This window comes from Malania oleifera, chromosome 2, assembly GCF_029873635.1.
Source record: "Malania oleifera isolate guangnan ecotype guangnan chromosome 2, ASM2987363v1, whole genome shotgun sequence".
Taxonomy (NCBI): domain Eukaryota; kingdom Viridiplantae; phylum Streptophyta; class Magnoliopsida; order Santalales; family Ximeniaceae; genus Malania; species Malania oleifera.
This window is the reverse complement of record NC_080418.1, coordinates 110,455,958-110,477,570: the sequence shown is the minus strand read 5'-3', so window position 1 is coordinate 110,477,570 and position 21,613 is coordinate 110,455,958. Positions and strand designations below refer to the sequence as shown.

At 36.6% G+C, this 21,613-nt stretch overlaps 1 protein-coding gene across 3 annotated transcripts; it reads right to left on the bottom strand.

Moving 5' to 3' along the window:
- Positions 1–473: 473 nt before the first annotated feature.
- On the bottom strand, positions 474–20,893 carry LOC131148905 (serine/threonine protein phosphatase 2A 59 kDa regulatory subunit B' gamma isoform-like). 3 transcript variants are annotated; one of them, XM_058098868.1, is made up of 3 exons: positions 20,557–20,835; positions 19,001–20,464; positions 474–1,224 (listed from the first exon to the last, which is right to left on the bottom strand). In XM_058098868.1, exons 2-3 carry the CDS (start codon positions 20,273–20,275, stop codon positions 838–840), a joined length of 1,662 nt encoding a protein of 553 aa, XP_057954851.1. In that variant the 5' UTR covers positions 20,276–20,464; positions 20,557–20,835; the 3' UTR covers positions 474–837. The 3 variants fall into 3 exon arrangements, with proteins under 3 accessions (XP_057954851.1, XP_057954850.1, XP_057954852.1); XM_058098867.1 differs by having other exon boundaries at positions 19,001–20,893; XM_058098869.1 differs by lacking the exon at positions 474–1,224 and adding an exon at positions 17,435–17,701 and having other exon boundaries at positions 19,001–20,825.
- Positions 20,894–21,613: the final 720 nt, after the last annotated feature.

Below are 21,613 nucleotides of genomic sequence, written 5' to 3'. Positions count from 1 at the left end.
AAGCTGTGGCAGTAACCATCAGAAAGAGACACTGAGGTTGCTTTTGTAGGAATTCCAATTTGAAAAACCAGTACAGTTGAAGTGCATGTAGCCACGTCACTGCATTCAACCTGGAGAAGTGATCCATTGCGAAGTCTTTGAACAGCATCTCATCCTCTTTGGGTGGAAGGGAGTGGAAAAAGATTATTTTTAACAGCTTAATCTGTAAGTTGAAAGTTGCTAGGCTGATTCTTCGAGCTTGAGAAAACAGGTCATTTAACAGACTGCATTGCCATCAAGAAGGGTAGCTGCTACAGATGGTTTTTAGCGAAAAAAAAAACTGGGGATGGACCATTGCATACTCCTAACAGAGAAAAGCATCAAGTCAACAATTGACCAATTGGACATGGCCCCATATCACAATAGCAGATGCATATAATCTATGTAATAGCCAAAAGGGCTAAAACTTGGACGACAAATCACCACGCACAAAGGGAACAATCTCTTTTGCATTACACAATAAATATTATCAGCTCGGAAATCTTAAGAAACACTAGCTCTATAAACCAATTCCCTTATGATACACACACTTACACCTCCATGGCCGGAGAGAAATAAGAAAAAGAGAATGTGTGGGGTAATCTAGGAACCCAAGAAGAGATTCCCGGGGGGAACAAAGCAACCTCAATATCCACAGAACCCCACCTTCATTTTTCACATCAGGCAGGCAGGGTCATGACAAGAGAAACCCAAGGGGGAGGGGCTAAACAATCCAGAACTGCACCTGTTGGGTCCCAACCTGTATCACTCAACCATAGCTGAAGAGGGCAAACTCTCGCAAGCATATGCTGAATGTTCTCAACCACCTGCTGTTGTTGTTCGCGGACTGGTCACAATGGCAACAGAAGAAGCAAATCTCGAGACAAGCACAGCCTCGTTGCTGACGGCCTTGGAGGCTGCCAATTCTTCCAGTCGTTTCCATGTTAGTTCCCGCTTCTCTTGCACCTCCTTTTCCTTGAGTTCATCTTCTTGGAATTTGACCAAGCACTCATCAAAAAGGGCTTGATCAGCATCAGAAAATATCTTTCTCACATTAAGTGTCAGGCTTTGAACAGCTTGATTCCAGTGACTCCTCGTGTTTTTCTCCAAAGCTGGAAATATTTGAGGGAGTATCACCTTGCGGTTTTGTGTGATCAGATTTCTTATGTGATCATTGTTCCACAGGAACAGAGCACGTTCAGCTACCTGCCAGAGAAACAGAGTGAAAATTAGCCATATTCTGTAAAACTAGTGAAACTAAAATTTTACACCATTTTCCGCTTGAAGTTGGCTTACATATTTTAAACCCTCTGCTCCTTAATGCAGAAGTAGCAGAAAATTTCTTTATGGGTTCAATTTGCATGTTCACTAGCAGGCAATATGCACGATACATAAAACATGTTATTTTTTAAAAAATAAAATATACAAAATTCTCAACACATTTTTTTGGCAGTGGGTTGGGGGGGGGGGGGGGGGGAGAGCAGAGTTCATATGTTGAGTTGTTCAGTAATCCATGAGTCCAACCAAATAGTCTCATCGGATGCTTTTGTTTATGAGAGAATTTTATTCAACGGAGAGATACAATAGGGGAGAACAAGGTATCGTCCTAAAAATAAAGTAGTGACAAAAGACCTTTCGGAGAAAAGGAAACTAAAAAAATTACATCAATGTCACCCTCACCCAAATACCCCTAGTACCAAAAGAAAAAGGTCCTAAGTCAGAACACCCTATCTAGATTGGGTATGGCTGTTGTAAGGCCTCCTGCCCTATAACGATCATTAGCGTGAATGATGTTAAGAATCAAAGTCTAGATGAAAGCTTCGATTTCAAACTGATATTTTGCCTGTCAAATGATTCTAGCCAGGGGAAAAGGAAAAGGAGGCATTCAACAAATGCATCAACCAAGATTTTCATGAAAATAGACTAGAACTTTCCCCTCTTCAATTTTTACATCAGATACAGAATAAGCAATAAAGGAAGCCAACTCCTCCCACTCCCCTATTAGTGAGATTTCTAGGAAAATGAAATATGAAAAGATAAATGTCCCTCCAAAGAATTTTGCTTTTTTTCTTTTAAATGCGAGCATTGGATAAGAGCAAAAAAATTCAAGGAAATGAAACTCACAATGGAGCATCTCTTCCAATCCAAGCATCCTCCTATAAATTGAACAAAAGGACCACTCAATTTCATATAAGTGGGTGATAGAATATAGAAACCTACGAAGCAAACTTCCAAGGACTTGCACAAGTGGCATAGGCAGCTGCACCCATTCAAATGAAGGAGAACTTACAAAGTTACACCTCATAGCTCTATGGCACAAAGAATCAAGTTCCAAGGGAAATCAAAACAACCACTCACCAACCAAAACAATTATTCTTAGACACCAAGCCACCAAGAGCCTCTACTCTATTCCAACTAACCCTATCACAGCAGCCCAAATGATCCCTCTTCCCATCCCTAGCTCCTGCCACAAGAAATACCCCATAATTTTCTGAACCCTATCTGCTATAACTACAGGACTTATCTACTCTCTCAACAACACAATCACAAAAAGAAACCCATCTAGAATGTGCACAGAGCCCAAGCATGCATGATTTGCATGTCGACAAACTATAAAAAAGTTCACACCACAACTTTAATGGTAAAGCAGCAACAATGTTGCTTCCTTACACACCAATCATTAAATTACTCACATAATGAGAATTACGTGCTTTGCTTTTCCCATAATGGTTCTTGAGTTCAACTATATTGTATCACAGCCACACATTTGAAAATACATAGGGAGGCTAACCTATTGTCAAAGAAATAAGTAACTAAATAAATAATGTCAGCGTTCCAGCAAATGACAAGGACACCAGGACTTGATGTGCCTTGGCAACAGAAAACAAAACTTCCCCTCTTGTTGAAAGGCAATGGCTCAATTTATAGATTCTAGTGCTCCATCAGCCACTCTCTTGTCCTTTGACCCAGTTCCTACTGACTCAAAGAGGTAAGCAAACCTGCTTTCCCAACCAATATCAAATTTTATCTAATGATCAGTTGTCACCTTCATATTTGACCATTCTATTTTCTACGATAATACATCTGCAAGAAAAATACTAGTAATTGTCTATCTTGATAAAATTGCCACTGCATATGATGATAGTAAAAGGACAAAGGACTTGAAGCTATTCTTACAGAAAAAATTTCAAACTAAGTATTTGGAACAATTGAAATCTTCTTGGGCATTGAGGTAGCCAATCATGTACAAGGATATTTCTGTAACAAGGGAAATATGTGCTGGATTTATCAGTGTAACAATGTTAGGATCCAAACTCGTTGATGCATGTTCTTATTCCTAAATTCCTTATAAAAGGAAGAGTACGGAAAACTTAAGTAATCAAAGATCTACAGGTATTTTGGAATTTACTAACCCTGCATTTGGGAGCATGGATTTGGATTCGTGTGAATTTAAAAGAAACTCGATACAATTTAATATGGCATTTTGTCTAAATCCACATGAATTCAAATTTGAGCCCCAAAATTCATGCTCCCAAACACTACCTTAATCATCATTTTATGATTCTAAGTTATAACTTCGTTGAATATAATAGGTACTCAAATCAAAGGCACAAGGGCGAAATTGCCCACATTGAGGAAGAAGATGTTATTGAAGTGGGAGAGGGAGGAGAGTGGTAGGTCCCTTACAACCGATGAGTTAGATGAAGATGATGAGTTTGGTGAAGAAGATTTTTCTACAATATATACATTGTTTATTTTTAAAATTAAAACAATACATTCCCGAAAGGCTTACACCTCATCTTAAGAACAATAATAGCAAACCTTAAGTCCCATTATGTGGGATTGGCTATATGAGGAAGAAGATGCTATTGAAGTTAAAATTAAAACAATACATTCCCAAAAGGTCTACACCTCACCTTAAAAACAATAATAGCAAACCTTAAGTCCCATCATGTGGGGTTCGCTATATGAATCATTTTCCACTAATTCACGTGATTGAGGGCATTTTCTTCCTCCAACTTAAGAGCTATAATCCTTCCTCACTACCTCATCCAAGTTATTTTAAGTCCACCCCTTCCTCTCCAAGTATCATTTACAATGACTAATGTGCTCTTTCTCACTGGTGCACTACTTGGCCTATGCTTGAAATGCCCAAACAATCTAAGCTGCCCCTCCTTTCTCTTATCTTATACTGGTGTTATGCCTAACTTATTGTGAATATGTTCATTCCTTAATTTATCCATTAATATTATACCACTCATCCACCTTAGCAAGCGCATATCGACTACTTTTAATGTGTTGTTTCTTAGTTACCCAGCATTCTAATCTATAGAGTATGGCTGGTCTTATTGCTATCCTACATAACTTTCATTTTTAATTTTAATGGTATCTTATGATCATATAGCACACCAACACACTCCTCCATTTTACCCAACCTGATTTAACTCTAGGTACTATATTCTCTTCAATTTCTCCATCCGCTTGCATAAGAGATTCAAGATACCGAAATCTATTAGGACTATTGGTTTCTTGTTTATCAGGCTTAATATTGTCTTTAATATTCCCCCCTACATGGCTGAAACTACATGATGTAGGACAAAAAGAAAAGCCTTGGGAAGATCCTTGTTGGAGAATATTTACAAAGAATTGGATCAATGATTTTTGGGTATAGTTAGTAGTTTATTATGTGTTTAGTATTAATTAGTATATGATTATGTATATTTAGGGGGTTTTTGTAATATTTGTGTAATTAAGGAGTTTGTTTGTAGTTCCATGTAATGTTAGGAGTTTGTGTAACTTCATGTCTTGGAGGCTTTCTTATAAATAGTGGGTGAAAGCCATGTTGTAGACAGTTGATGTTGAATTTGAATTGAGTTGTGAACATGAGTTCTCGCTGTAGCTCCTCCCGCCTCCCTTCCCCTTCCTTCCTCTCTTCAATTTGTTCTAATCCCTCCCATGGATGCGGATCCTCGATGCTGCTCCTACATCATTTGGTATCAGAGCGTAACACGATCTCTATCCGTCCATTTCAATTCACCCATTCTCCCTTACTCTTCTCCTCTTCTCTTCTTCTTCCCCATCTCTTCATCTTCTCTCTTCTTCTTTCTTTCTCTGCTCTGTTCTCTTTATCTATCTCTGTTCTATTCTGCCTTGCTACTTGTTCTCTCTTCCTCCTTCTTCTTCATCGTCCATTCTCTCCATCAATCATTCTCCCTCTCTACTAGTCTCTCATCTCATCATCTCTGTTCTCAAACTTCAGTATTTTAAAAAAAGATTCTGAAAAGCAATTTCTTAACTTTTTCTGAAGTTTCAGTCATGTCCCCATTTTATTCGAACACCACTTTCTAGACACAATTATGCAACACTACCCACACCCACAAAAATAAAACCCTCTAAAACCCTAGCCCCTAAAAGTTTATTTGCTGTCCAACCACTCAAGGAGCCCCACGCGCCAATCAAACTTCTCCAGAAGCCAACCTATTCAAAATCCACCCTTGCTGAAGGTATTGGACGCATAGCCACCTGTAATCCCCACCCCCTAAATCCTAATCTATCCTCGCCTGAAAAATAATTTCTGGAGCACCATTGCCGGCAGGGCATGAGCTCCACACACTGGCAACTGTGAGTGGGTGTGTGTACCAGAATCTTCTCCTGTTTCCAGTCTCGTAAGAAATTGCCCAGCCACGATATTGTGGGTTTTCTCCATGATGTTTTGACCTGCAAGGAGATATTTTTTTGGTGGATACAATATATTGCAACCAAGCGCAATGAATTCGAACTACCAACATCAAGAATCAGGTTTTATGGCTGCATTTTGTAAATTTTCTAAGAGAATTTGTTTCAATTCAACACTACAATCAAGACTACATGTGAATTGAAGAAGGTTCTTGAGAAATTAGGAGTCAAATTTGTCGTTTTGCATGATTAGATAGAATTTTGGGGAAATTGTGTTAAAGGGCTGTTGGTGATATAAAGCTGCAATATATATATATATGTATGTATGTATGCATATATAAATTCAGCAACATGGTGACAAATTATAGGAAAAAAGAATGTCATTTGCTAGACTTTGGGCACAATTTCAAGCTTTCCAACACTTTTCTCAAATATGAAGAAAAGACTAGCAAAATCATCATTGATGGAAGATGTCCAATGAATGTAGTTTTCATAAATGCGGTCAAATTACATGTGTTTGAAAAACATTAAAGTCTTTCAAACATTCATCTCATTGAGTTTGTCATCCGGTCATCCCTAATATGTTCATTGATGCTAATTCTCCAATCAAGTCTATAGTGTTGCCAATGGAATGTGATTTCTTGTCTCATCAAACGTTGGCTCTTGAAAAGTCCAAGTTTGCTTCTTACTTTTGATCCTCAAACATTTCAAAATTCGAGGCCAATTTTTTTCTAACTGGGGGAGAGTTAATGTAGGACAAGAAGCAAAGCCTTGGGAAGATCTTTGTTAGAGAATACCTTAAGAAGAATTGGATTTATGATTGAGGGTTTTGTTACTAGTTTATTCTGTGTTTAGTATTATAACTAGTATATGATTATGTGTATTTGGTAATTTATGTAATATTTGCATATTTTCAGGGTTTGTATGTAGTTTTATGTAATATTAGGTATATATGTGTAATTTCATATGTTAGAGGCTTTCTTTTAAATAGTGTGTGAAAGCCATGTTCTAGACAATTGATGTTGAATTTGAATTGAGTTGTGCACATGAGTTCCCCCTATATCTTCTCTCTCCACCCTTTCCCTTCCTCTTCAATTTCTTCTAATCTCTCCCATGGCTGCAGACCCTCAATGCTGCTCCTGCATCACTCCATTTCATCTATTCTGTCATATTTCTACTTATCCTAAAACCTCTAGACTATAAAGCATTTTTCCGAAGTTCTAACTTAGATTCTACCCCTCTTACTTTCATCAATCAAAAAAATATCATCTGCAAACAACAGATACCATAGGATCTCGTGTTGGATATTCCTCGTAAGTTCATCAATCACTAAAGCAAATAGATAAGGGCTCAAAGTAGAACCTTGATGTACACCTATGTGATTGGAAAACCTATAGACTCTCCAGCAGTCCAAACTCCAGTCGTTATTCTATCATGCATATCCACTTACACTTCACCTTGTTGGCAGTAAAATGCCTCGCCTTGCACCTTCATTTTTAAAATATTACTGAATTATCTTAAGTTTCCCAGATCAGCTATTTGCTTGGCACATAGTTAGTCAGTCAATTCATAGACTTTCAGTGAACTTAGTTAGAAGTAGTTTTAAGAATCTTGAGGTGTACCTTAAAAGCACCCAGCCAAGGCTTGCAATTTCAGAACCATGATCATCCTTCGATTCAGGGATGCATAGACACAGATAGGGCTGAATCTTCATCTAATAAAAGATCTATTACATGATAACCATGTTTTTAGCTGGTATGAATTTTCTGCCTTGGGAAAGAACGAAGCAACCAGTTGAGTACAAAGACATGGATTATTAGTTTGCTAGTTCATCAACTCGACAAATATGTTGAAGCTTGGGTTTCCACATTCACCACCTATGGAGCTATTGGCGCGAAATGTCAGGAGAGAGAGAGAGAGAGAGAGAGGATATGATGATGAAAAACAACAAAAGAGGAAGATGGAGATGGAGCCATGGAGAAAAGGCAAAACTGTAGGCAGAGAGAAGCAAGAGAGGAAGTTTCTGAATTCAAATTGCACAAAAGCAATTAAATGTACATGACATGTGAACATGTTTTCCGTACACCCAATATTAGAAGTAGAAAAAAGTACTTAGAAAACAAACCGAAAAGAACCAAAAATACTCCTAATGACCATAACTAAAACTTCTAAAGTATTTCTGACTAACACTAAAATCCTAATTTCTAAAATTCTCCATTGGCAGTCCTCCATCAAACTGCCCTGGTTGCAAAATCTTGTTTTTGAATTCTAAAATGGCACGCTAGTAGCAACTCCATAAGCTGGAACAAAGTTAACATACTGCAAAAATAAAAGGCAGCATGAACTGAATTGCATCCTCAATCACTATGGGCAAGTAATAAAAAGATCCTCCAACCACAAGCAACATAGAAGGCCTTCCCATAAGGTACAAACAAGAAGTTAAACTAACATTCAAATCTACTAGCAACTCATGCAAATATGCATATGGTCTGTATTCAAGAATGATGAGAGAAGTTTCATTAGATTTGGTTAAGGAATATGCGGAGGGAAAAAGAAGTAGGTGATAGGGGCACATATTCAATGGATGGAAGAAAAAACATTTCAAGGGGATTCTCAACAAAAGTCTCAAAGACTCAGAATTCAACAAACTCTAAGCAACCAAGCGTGACTCATTCCTTGGGTTAGGAACGAAAAAATTGATGTTGGAGAATTGAGTCATCAAGAAGCATATCTACTGTCAATAGTTGGCAACTCATGTGAGTCAGTAAAGGTCTCAACTATTAAGTCTTGTGACACATCAGAGTCATAAAGCCGTGGATCTATGTTTTGATGAGAAGAAACAGCAATGTTTCCTTGGATGGCTGAAGGCAATTTTAGAGATATCACCAAAAGAGCCTAGTCAACATCCTAAGAAAAAGACACTTGACTATGTGCACTGAGTTGCACTAAGAATACACAAATCATTAATGAAGTCATGATAGTCAATTATGGAATGCTTTGCATGAGGATCTAAAACATGGGGTACTTAAGTCTCAACAATGTGGGTCCACTCCTGAACATTTTGGACAACATCATAGTCACTTCTTGACCACTTTGAATTTGATGTGCTGTTCTTATTGTTGGATAACTAGAGAAATCTCTTAGCTTCCAAAGCCACGTGACAAGCATCAAACATGGCAGAACTCTTTGGGCTTTATCAAGTAAATTGTGTCTCAATTTCTTGTTTCAACCCTTTTCAAACATGCCCATGAGGCCCTGCACACTCTTCAATATCACACTTAAACACGATACCATAAAATTTTGCAAAATATCAGACACATTGGAAGAAATTTCTAAAGGCTACACAAATTTTCTATTAATTGTCTCTGGTAAAAGTTCAGAACATATTCGTCTATTAAATGGTATTTCATTTCAAACCAAGTGGTAACAAGTGGTTCCTCAATCTTTCACAAATATTGCTTCACTAAACCAAAAAAATTCAATTTGGCAAAGTGCATGTACTCACGGCTATAAAATCCACATCGATTAAAATAATTCTTCATGTCCACTGACTAACCAATCAAAAGAAAGAGTGAGGACCTAAACAACCATCAACATCAAATGACCCACAGGCCACACATTCCATCATTTGTTGAGAATTGTTGTCTATTTGGTAACCAATGTGGAGTGGCCATCATTTCTTTTTATTAAAAGAATTGTTAAGCAAGGAGTAGAGGAAACAAAATTAAGATTTGATGCAGAGCAAGGGAATAAATTAAGAAAACAAAAAGAGGATCGATTGCATGCAAATTCACATGAGCACAATTAGAAAAGAAATATTAAATCAGTTTTCGTGGTAGTATATGCACAAGAGGCCCTCGTGCATGCTTTTACATCTGTAGTGATCCTTTATTCTATTGAATTCTTACAGGAAACAATGAACTTCTTGCTAAATTTCATCAATTTCTTGCTGCAGCTGTTGACAATCAATTGCTGAGAATTTCATGAGATTTCTAACAAAGAATCATGCAATTTGGCACACAAGCACTAGAATATGAGAACTCCCAAACCTGTTAATTAGCTAGCAAGTGGCAACAACATATCACAGAAATTGGTCAAAATATTGCAGGCATTTTTAATTTTTTTTCCAATATTTCAGAAATTCTCAGTGATAGATTCATTTTCTCATGTGAAATTCTGAAATTCTTGTATGATGACACAAATCCTCACAGGCAGGTCAAAATCTCTCCCTCGCTCATCAATTTTTCATGAGATTGAGTCCTGCAATCTGACTCTGCCCATTGGTCATGTGATGCTTTCAATCGATCGAATATTTTCAATGCTTCCCATCCTAACAGATTTGTTACAGTAGCCAGAACGAAACCAAAAGAAACCAATGGCAGGGGAATGAAACTAGGGAGTTTGGAATATCTCCTACAAACAAGGTGACAGGCCAGCAATTTATAAAGATGAGGCTTCACAGGTTAGCATAAGAGCAGCATCTGACCACAATGAGGATGGATTTTGAGGTAGACGAAACTGGCAGATTTTGAGGTAGACGAAACTGGCAGAGGCTAACCTAAAGTGCTATTGGCAGCACCCTGGACTTTGGCAACTACCAGATCTGAATGCAATAAACAGCTTCTTCGGAACTTCCTGCAAATCTTTGTTTTTTTTCTCTTTTTTCCCCTATTTTATGGGAACAAAATCACCAATTTGAACTAATTTGAAACAGCAAGGGTGTTGGCAGATGGCGCCCCTCTCTCTCTGTGATTTGAAGGACAGAAGCAGGTTTCAATTGAAAGAAAAGCCACAGGCTGGGACTGCTGGCAGTGCCACATGAAATCCGGTGATCAGGCAAGCAAAGAAGAGCCCAGCAAATCAATTATTAATGCAATAGTTGCAGAAAGAGAGTGAGAAAGGGGCATGGGGATGCTATCTCAAGGTAAGAGTTTCAGCAGCTGAGAGGGGTGAGAGATTGAATCCAAAGAACATGATGGCTAATTTGATTTGTGACTCACAAACTCTAAGTCCCAATAGGCAAGAATAAAAAATTTGAACGCTGTATTCATAAGATAGACGTTGAACTGGTACAGTTTTTCAACGTTAGCAGGTTTGCTGGTTTTCTATGAGTTTTACTTTGATCAATATGCATCTTCATACCAAACCAAGGGCTTCAATTCCACATCTGGCCAGCCACAGCAAATGGTCCGGTCCGGTCCGGTCCAGTTATAAATTTATAATGCACTGCATCGACCAAACATCATTTGCCCAAAGGTTGCACATTGAGAAAGAGGGTAACAAAGGGAGCTTAATTAGCAGGAGGCCAAGGCTGAGGCTGAAGCAGTTGCCAAGGTCTTGAATTTTGATTTCGACTAAATTTCAAAGATTCAAAGTGCGGAAATTTCGATGGAATTTTCAGTTTCGATTTTAAGAAAAAATGATGGAAATTAGAAGTAAAGCACAGAATTCTTCTATATGATACTTTAGAAGGGTTAATAGACATAATAATGCAAGTAATAGAACTAATATTATCATAAATTAAATACTTTAATGATAGCTATGTTGCGAATAAGATGCAGTAGCTGCAAGGTAATATTCATATTAAACATATTCAGTAAATATATATAAGAAATTTATAAACTAAGTTTAATATTGTTACTTATACAATAAAGATAATTTATACATAAATGGTTAATAAAATGTTGTTGCTAATATCTAAAGTTTATTTTTCATATAATTTCAAAAACCCTTGTAATAATCTCTAGTTTCAATAAAATAAATAGATTAATTAAGAGAGAAATGTCACTTGTGTTTTTTTCTCACATTCAAATTCCAAGGGAATTTCATTGAAAATTCAAAACTATTGCAAAATTTCAAGATTTAAATAAATTTCGGATGAATTTTTGAAATTTTGACAGAAATTTTGATAGACAAAAATCAAATGGCATTTCAATTTCGAGGGTAATGGAAAGCAGAAAGAAATTTCAACAATTTTGTGAAAATTATGACAGTGGTAAAGCCAAAGATGCATCAAGAAAGTAAATGGCATTATGGGGGCATTTGATTCATGGGATATTCAGACATTTTTAAGAATGCGATACCCATGGCATTTCGCTTTAGGGCTGAAGAGTGAAAAGAGAGCGATCTCACATTGCCTAGGAATGTGATGGCCATGGCATCTCATGTTTTGGGGTTGAAAAGCGACGAGGTGGCAGTCTCACATTGCCTAGTGTCACAGTCCGACTATTTTCACACCCTCGTGAAGGGCCGTGCGGCGCTAGCTAAAACACTCTTGTTTAACTAGCCAACCTATCATTTACCAACATTCATCCACGAAACACTTTCATTAGTATTCAATCAAATGGCAGCGGAAATAGTAAGCATTCATGAAAGCAGTGGCAAGCAAGCAGTAAACATTGAATCAAACGTAATTCATTAACACCTCCTCCATTGACATTGTGTGCTTAGCGAGGGAGGCAAGTAAGCTAAACACGTTGACAAAAGCTAGTGAGTTTTACAATAACTGATGAACACTGACCCTCCCCTAAAGAACTTTCTAGACCATTCCCACTCTAGCACTAGGAAACATCAAAGTGACCGAGGAGTCATACTGCCTTATTTGGCATACAAAGACACTACTAGCAGAAAATAACCCTACACTAGTATTTACAAGATGAAAACTCATCCCAAGCACACAAGATAAGTGGTCACAGACAAGCATAATGCCCTGAACAAGCTTAGCTCATGACACCTAGGAATGAAGATTCCACAAAATGTAGGAATCCCATTCCATGCTCATCCATGGCAATATTTCATTGGAATCCCATTCCCATGGGCATCCTATTTTTTGGGACTAGATTGTCCCCATTACTTTTGCCCCCTTTTTTGGTTAGGAAAAAATGAAAAATGTATTAACAACTATCAAAAGGGTACAATAATGGGGAGAACAAGATAACCCCCAAAGAACAAACAAAAGAAGACAATTATAGAATTACAATAACATTTCCTTCCAATTCCTAACTAGACAAGGCAGTGGTACATCCCCCAAAAACACCAAGGGATGGGCACAGGAAGAGGCAAAGTCACTGCTCTATCCCACAACAAACAAGGAGAAAGTGCAATCCAAAATTTTCACATTCCTCTCAATCCATAAGGTCCACAAAATAGAATAAGACTGTGTCAAGCCATAGAATTCCTCCCCTCCTACTCTTGCCAGAACCTTAATATCTCATCAATAGGAAATCACTCACCGCCGAGGAGACACCCAAGCTTCACTAAAATAAGAAAAAGAGAGCACTCCAGAGATGAGATGCCACCTTGCAATGAACAAAGAGGTGAGCCATTTGTTTTATTGGACTCGCTGCACATCATACACATGTTAAGGTTGTGGGCCTTGAAGGGCCTTCTACTCTGTAACAAATCATGCGTGTTAATCCTGTTCAGAGTCACCGTCAACATTAAAGTCTGAACCTTGAAAGGAACCTTATCCTTCCAAATGAAGTGGCTCCAAGGGGAAAAACAAATAGGATATTAAGGACCTCATAATATCGTGTTATACAAGCTATTATTATTTTTCTAATAAGAAATTATTATATTATTAAAAATAGAAACCAATAAAAAATGAAAGTAGCATAGCTAATACCATACAATAATATTATATTAAACTATAATTACAACATGTTGTAGAATTATAATCTCATTAAATGTGTGTGCCAAGTGCATCTGAAGTTTTGGGAACATATTGCCCCCCACTATTTTGGTTAAGATTACTTTTTTTAATTTTAGAATTATTATGTTTTGGAAATAAAATGATGGTTGAAATTTTTAGGATATGGAATTAGCATAGCAAGCTTTTATAAGGCAAAATATGATTATTCTTCATATGTTGTTCCTTGCACAATATCAAACGCAGCCAGTATTCTGATGCTCAACAAAGCACTAATATTGGCGTTCTCCATACATTTCTAGGAATCTTAAAATAGAAACCAAAAAAAAAATATTCCCATGAGCCCATTAATAGGAATGCAATAAATGGCATCTATGGAATGATAGATTTTTTGTGATGGCGAACACCTGCTACTATTGAGAGAAATTGTATTGAACATGATGACCAATGCCAGAAAAAATCATTAGAGCATAGATCACATACCAAGATAACATGATTAATCACACAATTCAAAGAAGATCGTGTCTATGATTTTTTAAAAATAAATAATCAAAGCAAATCATAGAACAGAAATGAAGATGAAGATGAGATGCAGACAAGTTTTTTTTTTATCAAACTCATATGTACATTTTTTTTGTTATTTTTAATTTCTTTTCATCTGCTCTTCCAATTTCTTTGTTCTTGGTATCAGCTTCATTTCTTTTGTCTTGTTTCTATTTTTTTATATGATTGTTCTTTTACCAATTTGATCCACTTTCTTTGATTGTGTTTGTTAATTTTGCAATTTCTACTAGTTTGCAGAATTTTGGGGGAAATTGATTATAGTTGATTACATTAATTACAAGAAATAAGTAAACAAACATTTTTTTTGGCTCTACATCCACTTGCCTCTTGCAAAACTGAGAAAATATAATAGAAAAATTTGCTTTTGAATTTATAACTCTCTCATTACTCATACATCATCTAATAAAATAATTATATTTCCTATAGTCCACAAAGTTGAAAAAAATATACATATTCAGATAATAAGCAGTTCAGTTTCCAAAGGAGCACTAAGCATTCAGCATTCAGATTCAGCTATTAGTACTTGAACTGGTTCAGAAAATTCAAAACTCGATTCAATGTATGCATGTAACACTTAATTTTGTCAAATGACCCCCAAGTCCAATCTTGAAAGTTTGAAACAGCATGACAATAGTGAACTAGAAAGCAATCATAGCCCCATCCACTAAGATTTGATTTAGGAAAATGGTTACAGTCAGAAACTTTTCAGATATATTTGGTTCAAATTAAGAACAAGTCAAACTAATCAGACTGTCAGACATAAATACAGGCATGAATGAAAATACACAAGCGCAAATTTGCAATTACAAAATATGCACAATCATAGATGTGAGAATCTTGTGATTCGCGGATCGAAAATTTGTATCAATTCCACATCAAAATCAATTTTAAATCTTACTAGCGAATCTAAAAACAAATGAATTGTCGCAGAATCTATTGATTCACACGATTATAGACCTATCATATCCTGACAGACCCAACTAGTTTAAAACACCAAAACCAGCCTTTCTTTTTCTTTATTGCTTTTATTTTTACACAAATACCTTCTATTCCTAGCCTACATCAATTTTGTGCCAAAAAAAGGAGGAAAAAATTGAACTTAAGATCTTATGTTGCCTTCATGAAACCACTCTTTACTTTAGATCAGTGGGGTTTATGGTCGGAACAAAATGCTCAGATATTTTGAGGGATAAATTTGAGCGGACAGCTGGTTTGGGAGAAGATTCATTATTTGGCTTCTTTATGGTGCGTTGGCTCTGGTTGCTTTAAGGGAGCAAGCTTTTCAGAAATTCAGTGAGATTGGAGAAATTTTTTGCTTTGATATTTCGAAGTATTTTTTTTGTGTTTTAGTTTCTTTCTTTTATATGGATTTTTCCAGAATTTTTAGGGAGATGTCTTATTCTCTGCTTTGTAAATTCTTCTCTTTCTAATGAAATCTCTTCTTTTACTATTAATTAAAAAAAAAATATGTCTACTACCATTGAGAGTATGGGGCAACACTCATTAGTTAAGGCGGTACTCATGTTTTGTTGTGTTTTTAAGATTGGAGAGTTGTTTTTTAGTAGTTTGTTTAATTATAATCCTTTTATAGATTAATTATTTTCTCTTTTTAATTTGAGAAAGAATATGCATGAAAATATTTTTCTAATTGTTAATAAACACAAAGATCACTTTTTATTATTTTTTTCTTCCTTCCCTTACATAGCATAAAGTTCATTTTTATTAATATTTCTCGGCTCATTCCCTACTTTTTCATTTGTTTAGGGAAAGCATACACACAAAATATGATTTTCTATTGTAAAAATTTAAATACATGTTTTTTGTTGTTCGTATATCAATATATGCATGCTCTTTAAAATTAATTTTTTGAAAATTTACACCAAATATTATGATTGGATTCCATTTTCAATTCTTGATCCCAAAATTGGAATTTCGATTCACAATTCGAATCTTGATTTGACAACCATGTGCAAAATAAATTTGGATGGGAGGGGCAAACAACGATAGCCTATCACTGAAAACAAGTTCGTCTTGAAAGATAATTAGTGAAAAAAGGAGTTTTGGGGTGAAAAGAGGTGTGCATGCATGCAAAGAGGAAAACCAAGAAAATATTCTCTATTACAAATATTATCAGTTCAAATGTTTTGATTTCATAAAGCAAATTTACTTTATATGCCCATTAAATCACAGCTACACAACAGTGTTGAATGGAAGGATAAAAATATATGAAAAAAAACAAGAAATCAACAAGTCCAAGAGAAGTTAGAAGTAGTAGCACCAATTAAACCAAAGATGAGCCAGTCCAGTGGAATTACTAAGACTTATACCTGTGCAAAAGAATACCACTGACATAGGGGTGTTCATGGGTAGGGTTGGATCAGATTCGGCTTAAAATTCCAACCGACCCAACCTCGTTGATTTAGTAAAATCCAATCCTTAGTTGAACCATTAACTATACAATTTAGGTCATCATGGTTATTGGGTGAGTTGGCTCAGATTGACAGTTTAGCATTTGTGGATAAGAAAAACAAGAAATATTAACGCAAAGGAATGTGCGAGATTAAAAAATTACAAAATATAATAAGATATGTCACCTTGAAAAAACTAGTGTAAACATGTCATCAAGCTAAATATGTCGATTTATCATTAAAAAAAAAAATTGTATCAACCAACTTATATATTTAGGTCCCCTTGTTATTTTATTTTACATTTATGTCATTTACATTCAATATGGATTGGACTGGGTGGGTTGCATTTAAGCCATCACCCACCCATATATTCAGGTTATACATAAATTTGGCCCGCCAACTACTCACATGCAGTTCGGAATTGTTTCTTTGGGTTGAGTTGGTTCAGTTTGGATGGTTTGGGCAGGTCTTTGAACAGCCCTGACTAACAAGCTTGATTTAAAGACTGTGTGATCTCAAATGCAGTCCAAAGTGTCAAAAGTGGTTTGTGTAACCAAATGAAAAGAGCTTTTTTTATAACAAAAAATGAATCTATTAATGAAAAGAATAATTACAGTGATTGAAAAGGGCTTTAAAAGAAAAGTTATAAACATTTACTTTATTTCCAATATAGTAAAAAAATCAGGTCTTGTTACCCAGATAAAGCCAGTGTCTTGTTAATTCAAACTCACAAAAGTGCATACAAGTTTTACTAGTTGTAAGTATCAAACTGGTCTATCACATTCAGCCCATCCAACACTTTCTTCACCACATTCATCCAATCTCAATTAGCATCATTTTCTATCATGTTATGCCACCTACATAAACCTAGCCTAGAGAAACATGACAAAAGTGCTGCTCTCTACTACACCTCATACCATCATGTCTTTACTGCATCACAAGTATTGGTTCTCTCACATACTTCAATGTCTAATTCTCACTTTTTCTTTGTTTCAACTCTATTTGTCTACTTCCAATCATGCCTATGCTCCTGTTACTCACAATAATTAATGGCGAACATTACTGGCAAGATCGAAGCTGCACTATGCCCATATCTACCATACCATGTAAAGGAAAAAGATTCATCAAAATTTTTGTAATAAATATCATTGTGACATCACATTAACAACGTCCATACTCATGTCTATGACACAATCCCATCCAATAAACCTTAGGTTTTATTCACAATTGAATACTCTGCATTCACATATTTCATTTCCAACTCTCTCTTCAAATTTCTGAGGAAGGAAGAGTCCACACTTAAAGAGTGCTCATTGGTGAAGATCTTGAGCATGTCGTAGCCAAAGGTATTGTTTATTAAGCACATTATTGTTTCATCTTCAACAATCTTGCAAATAATGGAAAAAGTTAAAGGAGCTTCAAATCCAAGCATGTCCTTTTAAAAAATATAGCAGGACCATTATGACTTGTCATTTTAATAATATTGACCATCATTTATACAAAGCAATCATCACCCAGCCAAAGAGGTATCTATTGAAGTAGCCTCTTCTAAAACACTGCCTGCATGGCAAAATACAATCTCCCAAATGGAATATCCAAAAAGGTTGTTAGAATGAACTGCATCCAAAATTAAAGCCTCAAATTTCAGCCCCTACACATTGAGCAAACAACTTGTAGTAGACTGTAGGAGGAAATTGCATAATATTCCAAAGCAATACAGGCTAATTGGCAACCACAGATGGGAATGGGGTTTGAAGAATGATTAGCAGTTGGTTGCCTGAGTTGATAAAAAGTAAAGTGGCAAGTTTTTTATTTTTTGTTTTTTCAAGAAAAAATATGAAGAAGAAGATAATGATGATGATGATGACGACGTAGACAGCTTAGGGCCACCATGTAGCCAGCATCTCTGTAATACGTTCCAGCAGTGTGGGGATTGGTTGCCCCCTGAGTGAACTCTTTCACTAAATGCTTTCCAAGAAATCAGGAAACAACAACAGTTACAAGAAAGGAGATGAATTACAGATAAAGAAGCTAATCAAATACCTACTAGTCTAAAACAATTCTGCATTGTCATTTATTTGATGTGCTATATTCCCTGAAAATTAACTTCCAATTTTTGCTCTTCAAAATTGATTTGACCATAATAGCAAGTATCTGAAGCATTTAAAATATAGATGGGTCTTTAGGAAATCGCATTAGGGGTGGAGACTGGAGAGTCTTCATAAACAGGGAAAACAGCAAAATTGTCATAAAAGTTTTCAGAGGCGATCATGTGCTCATCATGTTACCACATTTTGTTAAATACATAAACCAACCATCACCAATAGAAGGAAGCAAAGTGTCAATGAATAATACTTTAGGAGGCTTCTTTTCCAACTTTTTGAACAAGGGTAGCAAAGTGTTGCCAAGGAATAGTCTTAGGAAGTCTGGTGCAATTTACCCAGCAAATATATTAATAACTTACCTAGAAGACCTATCAAAAACATTACCACATAAATAGAAACACAAAAATGCAAGACAAAGCAAAATTTGGAAAAGCCACAAGTTAAAAAAGAAGTGGAGGAAAGAACAAACAAATGAGCAGGGGTCTGGTCATGATTATGCCAGGTCCACAAATAAGGTTTATGTCTACTATGTGCTAAAGATGACGCTTGATATATAGAAATAACCAGTGTGGATTTGGTACCTGAAAGTGTGAGCTGTTGAGGCAGCGACCAATCTGACGGAACAAGGGTACCATGCAGCGCTGGAATTCTGCAGCCTGAGTCGCTTCTAAGACTTCTTCCAATTCACCGAGGAACATAACCTCCTTTGAACTATTAGTTATTGGCCAGTATTTCAAAAGACCTCTAATCACTGTGTCAGCTAGCTTGAAATCTTTCTCCACAAACTGAGTGATGCAATATGAAAGCTGCTGGTGGTACATTGATACGCACTTGGGCTTGTGGAGGGGAATCAAGGCACGGACAAGGAACAGCTTATGCTCTTCCTTCAAAGGCAAGGCAAATCCATTAATTATACTGCCCAGTATCTCAAGCAACTCTGCAATCCCATTGTGCTTCTCCGTCTCAAAGATGAACCTGTAGAAGATATTGTTGATTGCTTTTCTAATAAATGGCCTATGCACCATGAACTTCCCATAGATACGGTGGAGGATTGTCTTTAAGTACTCCCTCTCTCTTTGGTCCTCAGAATCAAACAAGTCAAGCAATCTCAAGACAAATGAATGGTCAATGAATCTCTTAGCAAGTTTAGCATCAGTCTCCGAAGAAGCCACAAATCTAAGTAGAAATTCATAAACAATTTGAAGATGAGGCCATGCAGGTTCCATTGTCGGTTCCTCCTCTTCTGGGTCATACATTTCAGGGACCTTGGTATCATGGTTAGGTGACGGAAAGACTCGGAACAAATTTGCAGCCACCATCTTTGTAATCTCCTGCATCGTAACTTCGTTGAACTTTGAAGTTACAGATGAAACATAGTCTACAAGCTCAAGCAAAGTCTGCCGCTTTATGTCCTTCTCTCTAAGATTCTTTGAGGGATCGTTAAAATCAAACACAACACAACACATGTTCAGCTTCCTAATAAAAAGATTCCCCTTTTCTGAGCTTGGCACATCCCGAAAACTTGGGAGAGCCTCATATGACGCTGCAGAAGCCATCACCGCACCCACCTGTGCAGCAGCAGCCGCAGCCGCTTTCTTCCCTTGATTTGACTTAACCACATTAGACGAGTGCTGGGCAACAGTTCCATTGCTGAACCGAGAGGCCCCTGTCCCAAAATTCAAAGACTTTGAAGCCGAATTGCTCTTCGAGTAGTTGTTAGGACCCGAACCAAAAGAATTCAAATTATGCCCTTGAGATGAATTCATCGACGCGACCCCTCCTTCACTGTTGTTCGTACCATTGTGCGAGGACTTGGAAGGTTTTCGAGGAAGCCTCCCGAGTATCTGTTTGATCATATCTACAAAATCTAACTCTAACCCCGAACCCCCAGCCCAGACTCTTCCGCAAACCAATTGAAGAAGTTCCCACCTTCGAAACGCCTCAGAACACAGCCATTCTCACAATTCAACAACACAACCCCACGAAACCTCAAAATCAAAGGCTCATAGCTCAAAACTCGAACTATAGAATCGAAATCCAACGCTCTGAAAGTAATTTCAAATAAAAATTTGAGAAAACAAGAGTGGCGCACGAAGAGACCGATGAATTGCAGAAGGAAAAGCGAAGACAAACTTACAATGGGGAAAGAGACCTGGGATCCGCGAGGGTGAGAGAGATGAAAAAAAAAAAACACAAAAACCCTAGAAACGAAGCGCGGAGTCTCTAGGGTTTGGATTGAACGATAAACCCCGATGATCTGTTGTTAACGTTGGATCTTCCTCCCGAAAGAGTCCTCCTGATGACGTTGTGATTCGAGAAAAATGGAAATAACACGGGAGAAAAAGTGGAAACTTAAATTTTAAACTTAGAAAAAAAATAAAAATGGCCCCTGGCGTTACAAAAAACAAAACACAGGCAGACTCCCTGCCTCCCCTCATTAAATGACGTGAAAAAGACCGTGCTAAAAATGGAATAGTTGTGTTGTGCACTCCCCCAATTTATGATGTGAAAAAGACACAGAAAAAAATTGAATAGCTGTGTTTTGTTCTTTTTTTTTTTCTAATTGTTTTCAAGAAAATAAATTGCTAGCAAGCATGATTCTTGTGGACCGCTTTCCATATTTTTGATTTACCAAAAAAAAAAAATTAAGATTAAGAATAAGTGCATCACCTTCATCAAAAGTTGAGGATGTTGGGGTCCCATTATACATTAGATTGGCTTGGTCGATGACTTGTGATTTCCCCAACTAACTACTAAATATATAAAATCGATTTTTTATCATGCACTCGTATTTTTTGTAATTTGGTAACATGTTTAGCAGTTAGAGCATGGGTTTTTATATTGAAATTTTTAGTTCTTATGTTGGAAGAGTAGAAGTTTTAGATAGATAGGAAACTGGGTATTTCTTATTTCGTGGCTGAGCCTAAATGGACCCCAAAAATACTTAATGGTATAACATTTTTTTAGTTGCTCACCTATGATGAAACTAAAAGTGATTCGCATCTAAAATAGTGTCATTTTAATACCAACTAACTTTGTATAATATTGAACGACATACAAAAGCAAAATCGATTGAAATGTAGTGCCTTTCTTTCCTTTTTTCCTTTTGTTTGCTTTGATATGTATACACTACACATAAGAAAATCATGTAATGGAAGTATGTATAAGTGAACAAAAGTATTTGCAACACAATT

Bases quoted from the DNA above. Each gene is read 5' to 3' on its own strand.
- LOC131148905 (XM_058098867.1), bottom strand. From the start codon at position 20,275: ATGATCAAACAGATACTCGGGAGGCTTCCTCGAAAACCTTCCAAGTCC. The intron at 1,225-19,000 runs GTACCAAATCCA...TTTCTCTGGCAG, and splicing joins TCAACAGCTCACACTTTCAG to GTAGCTGAACGTGCTCTGTT.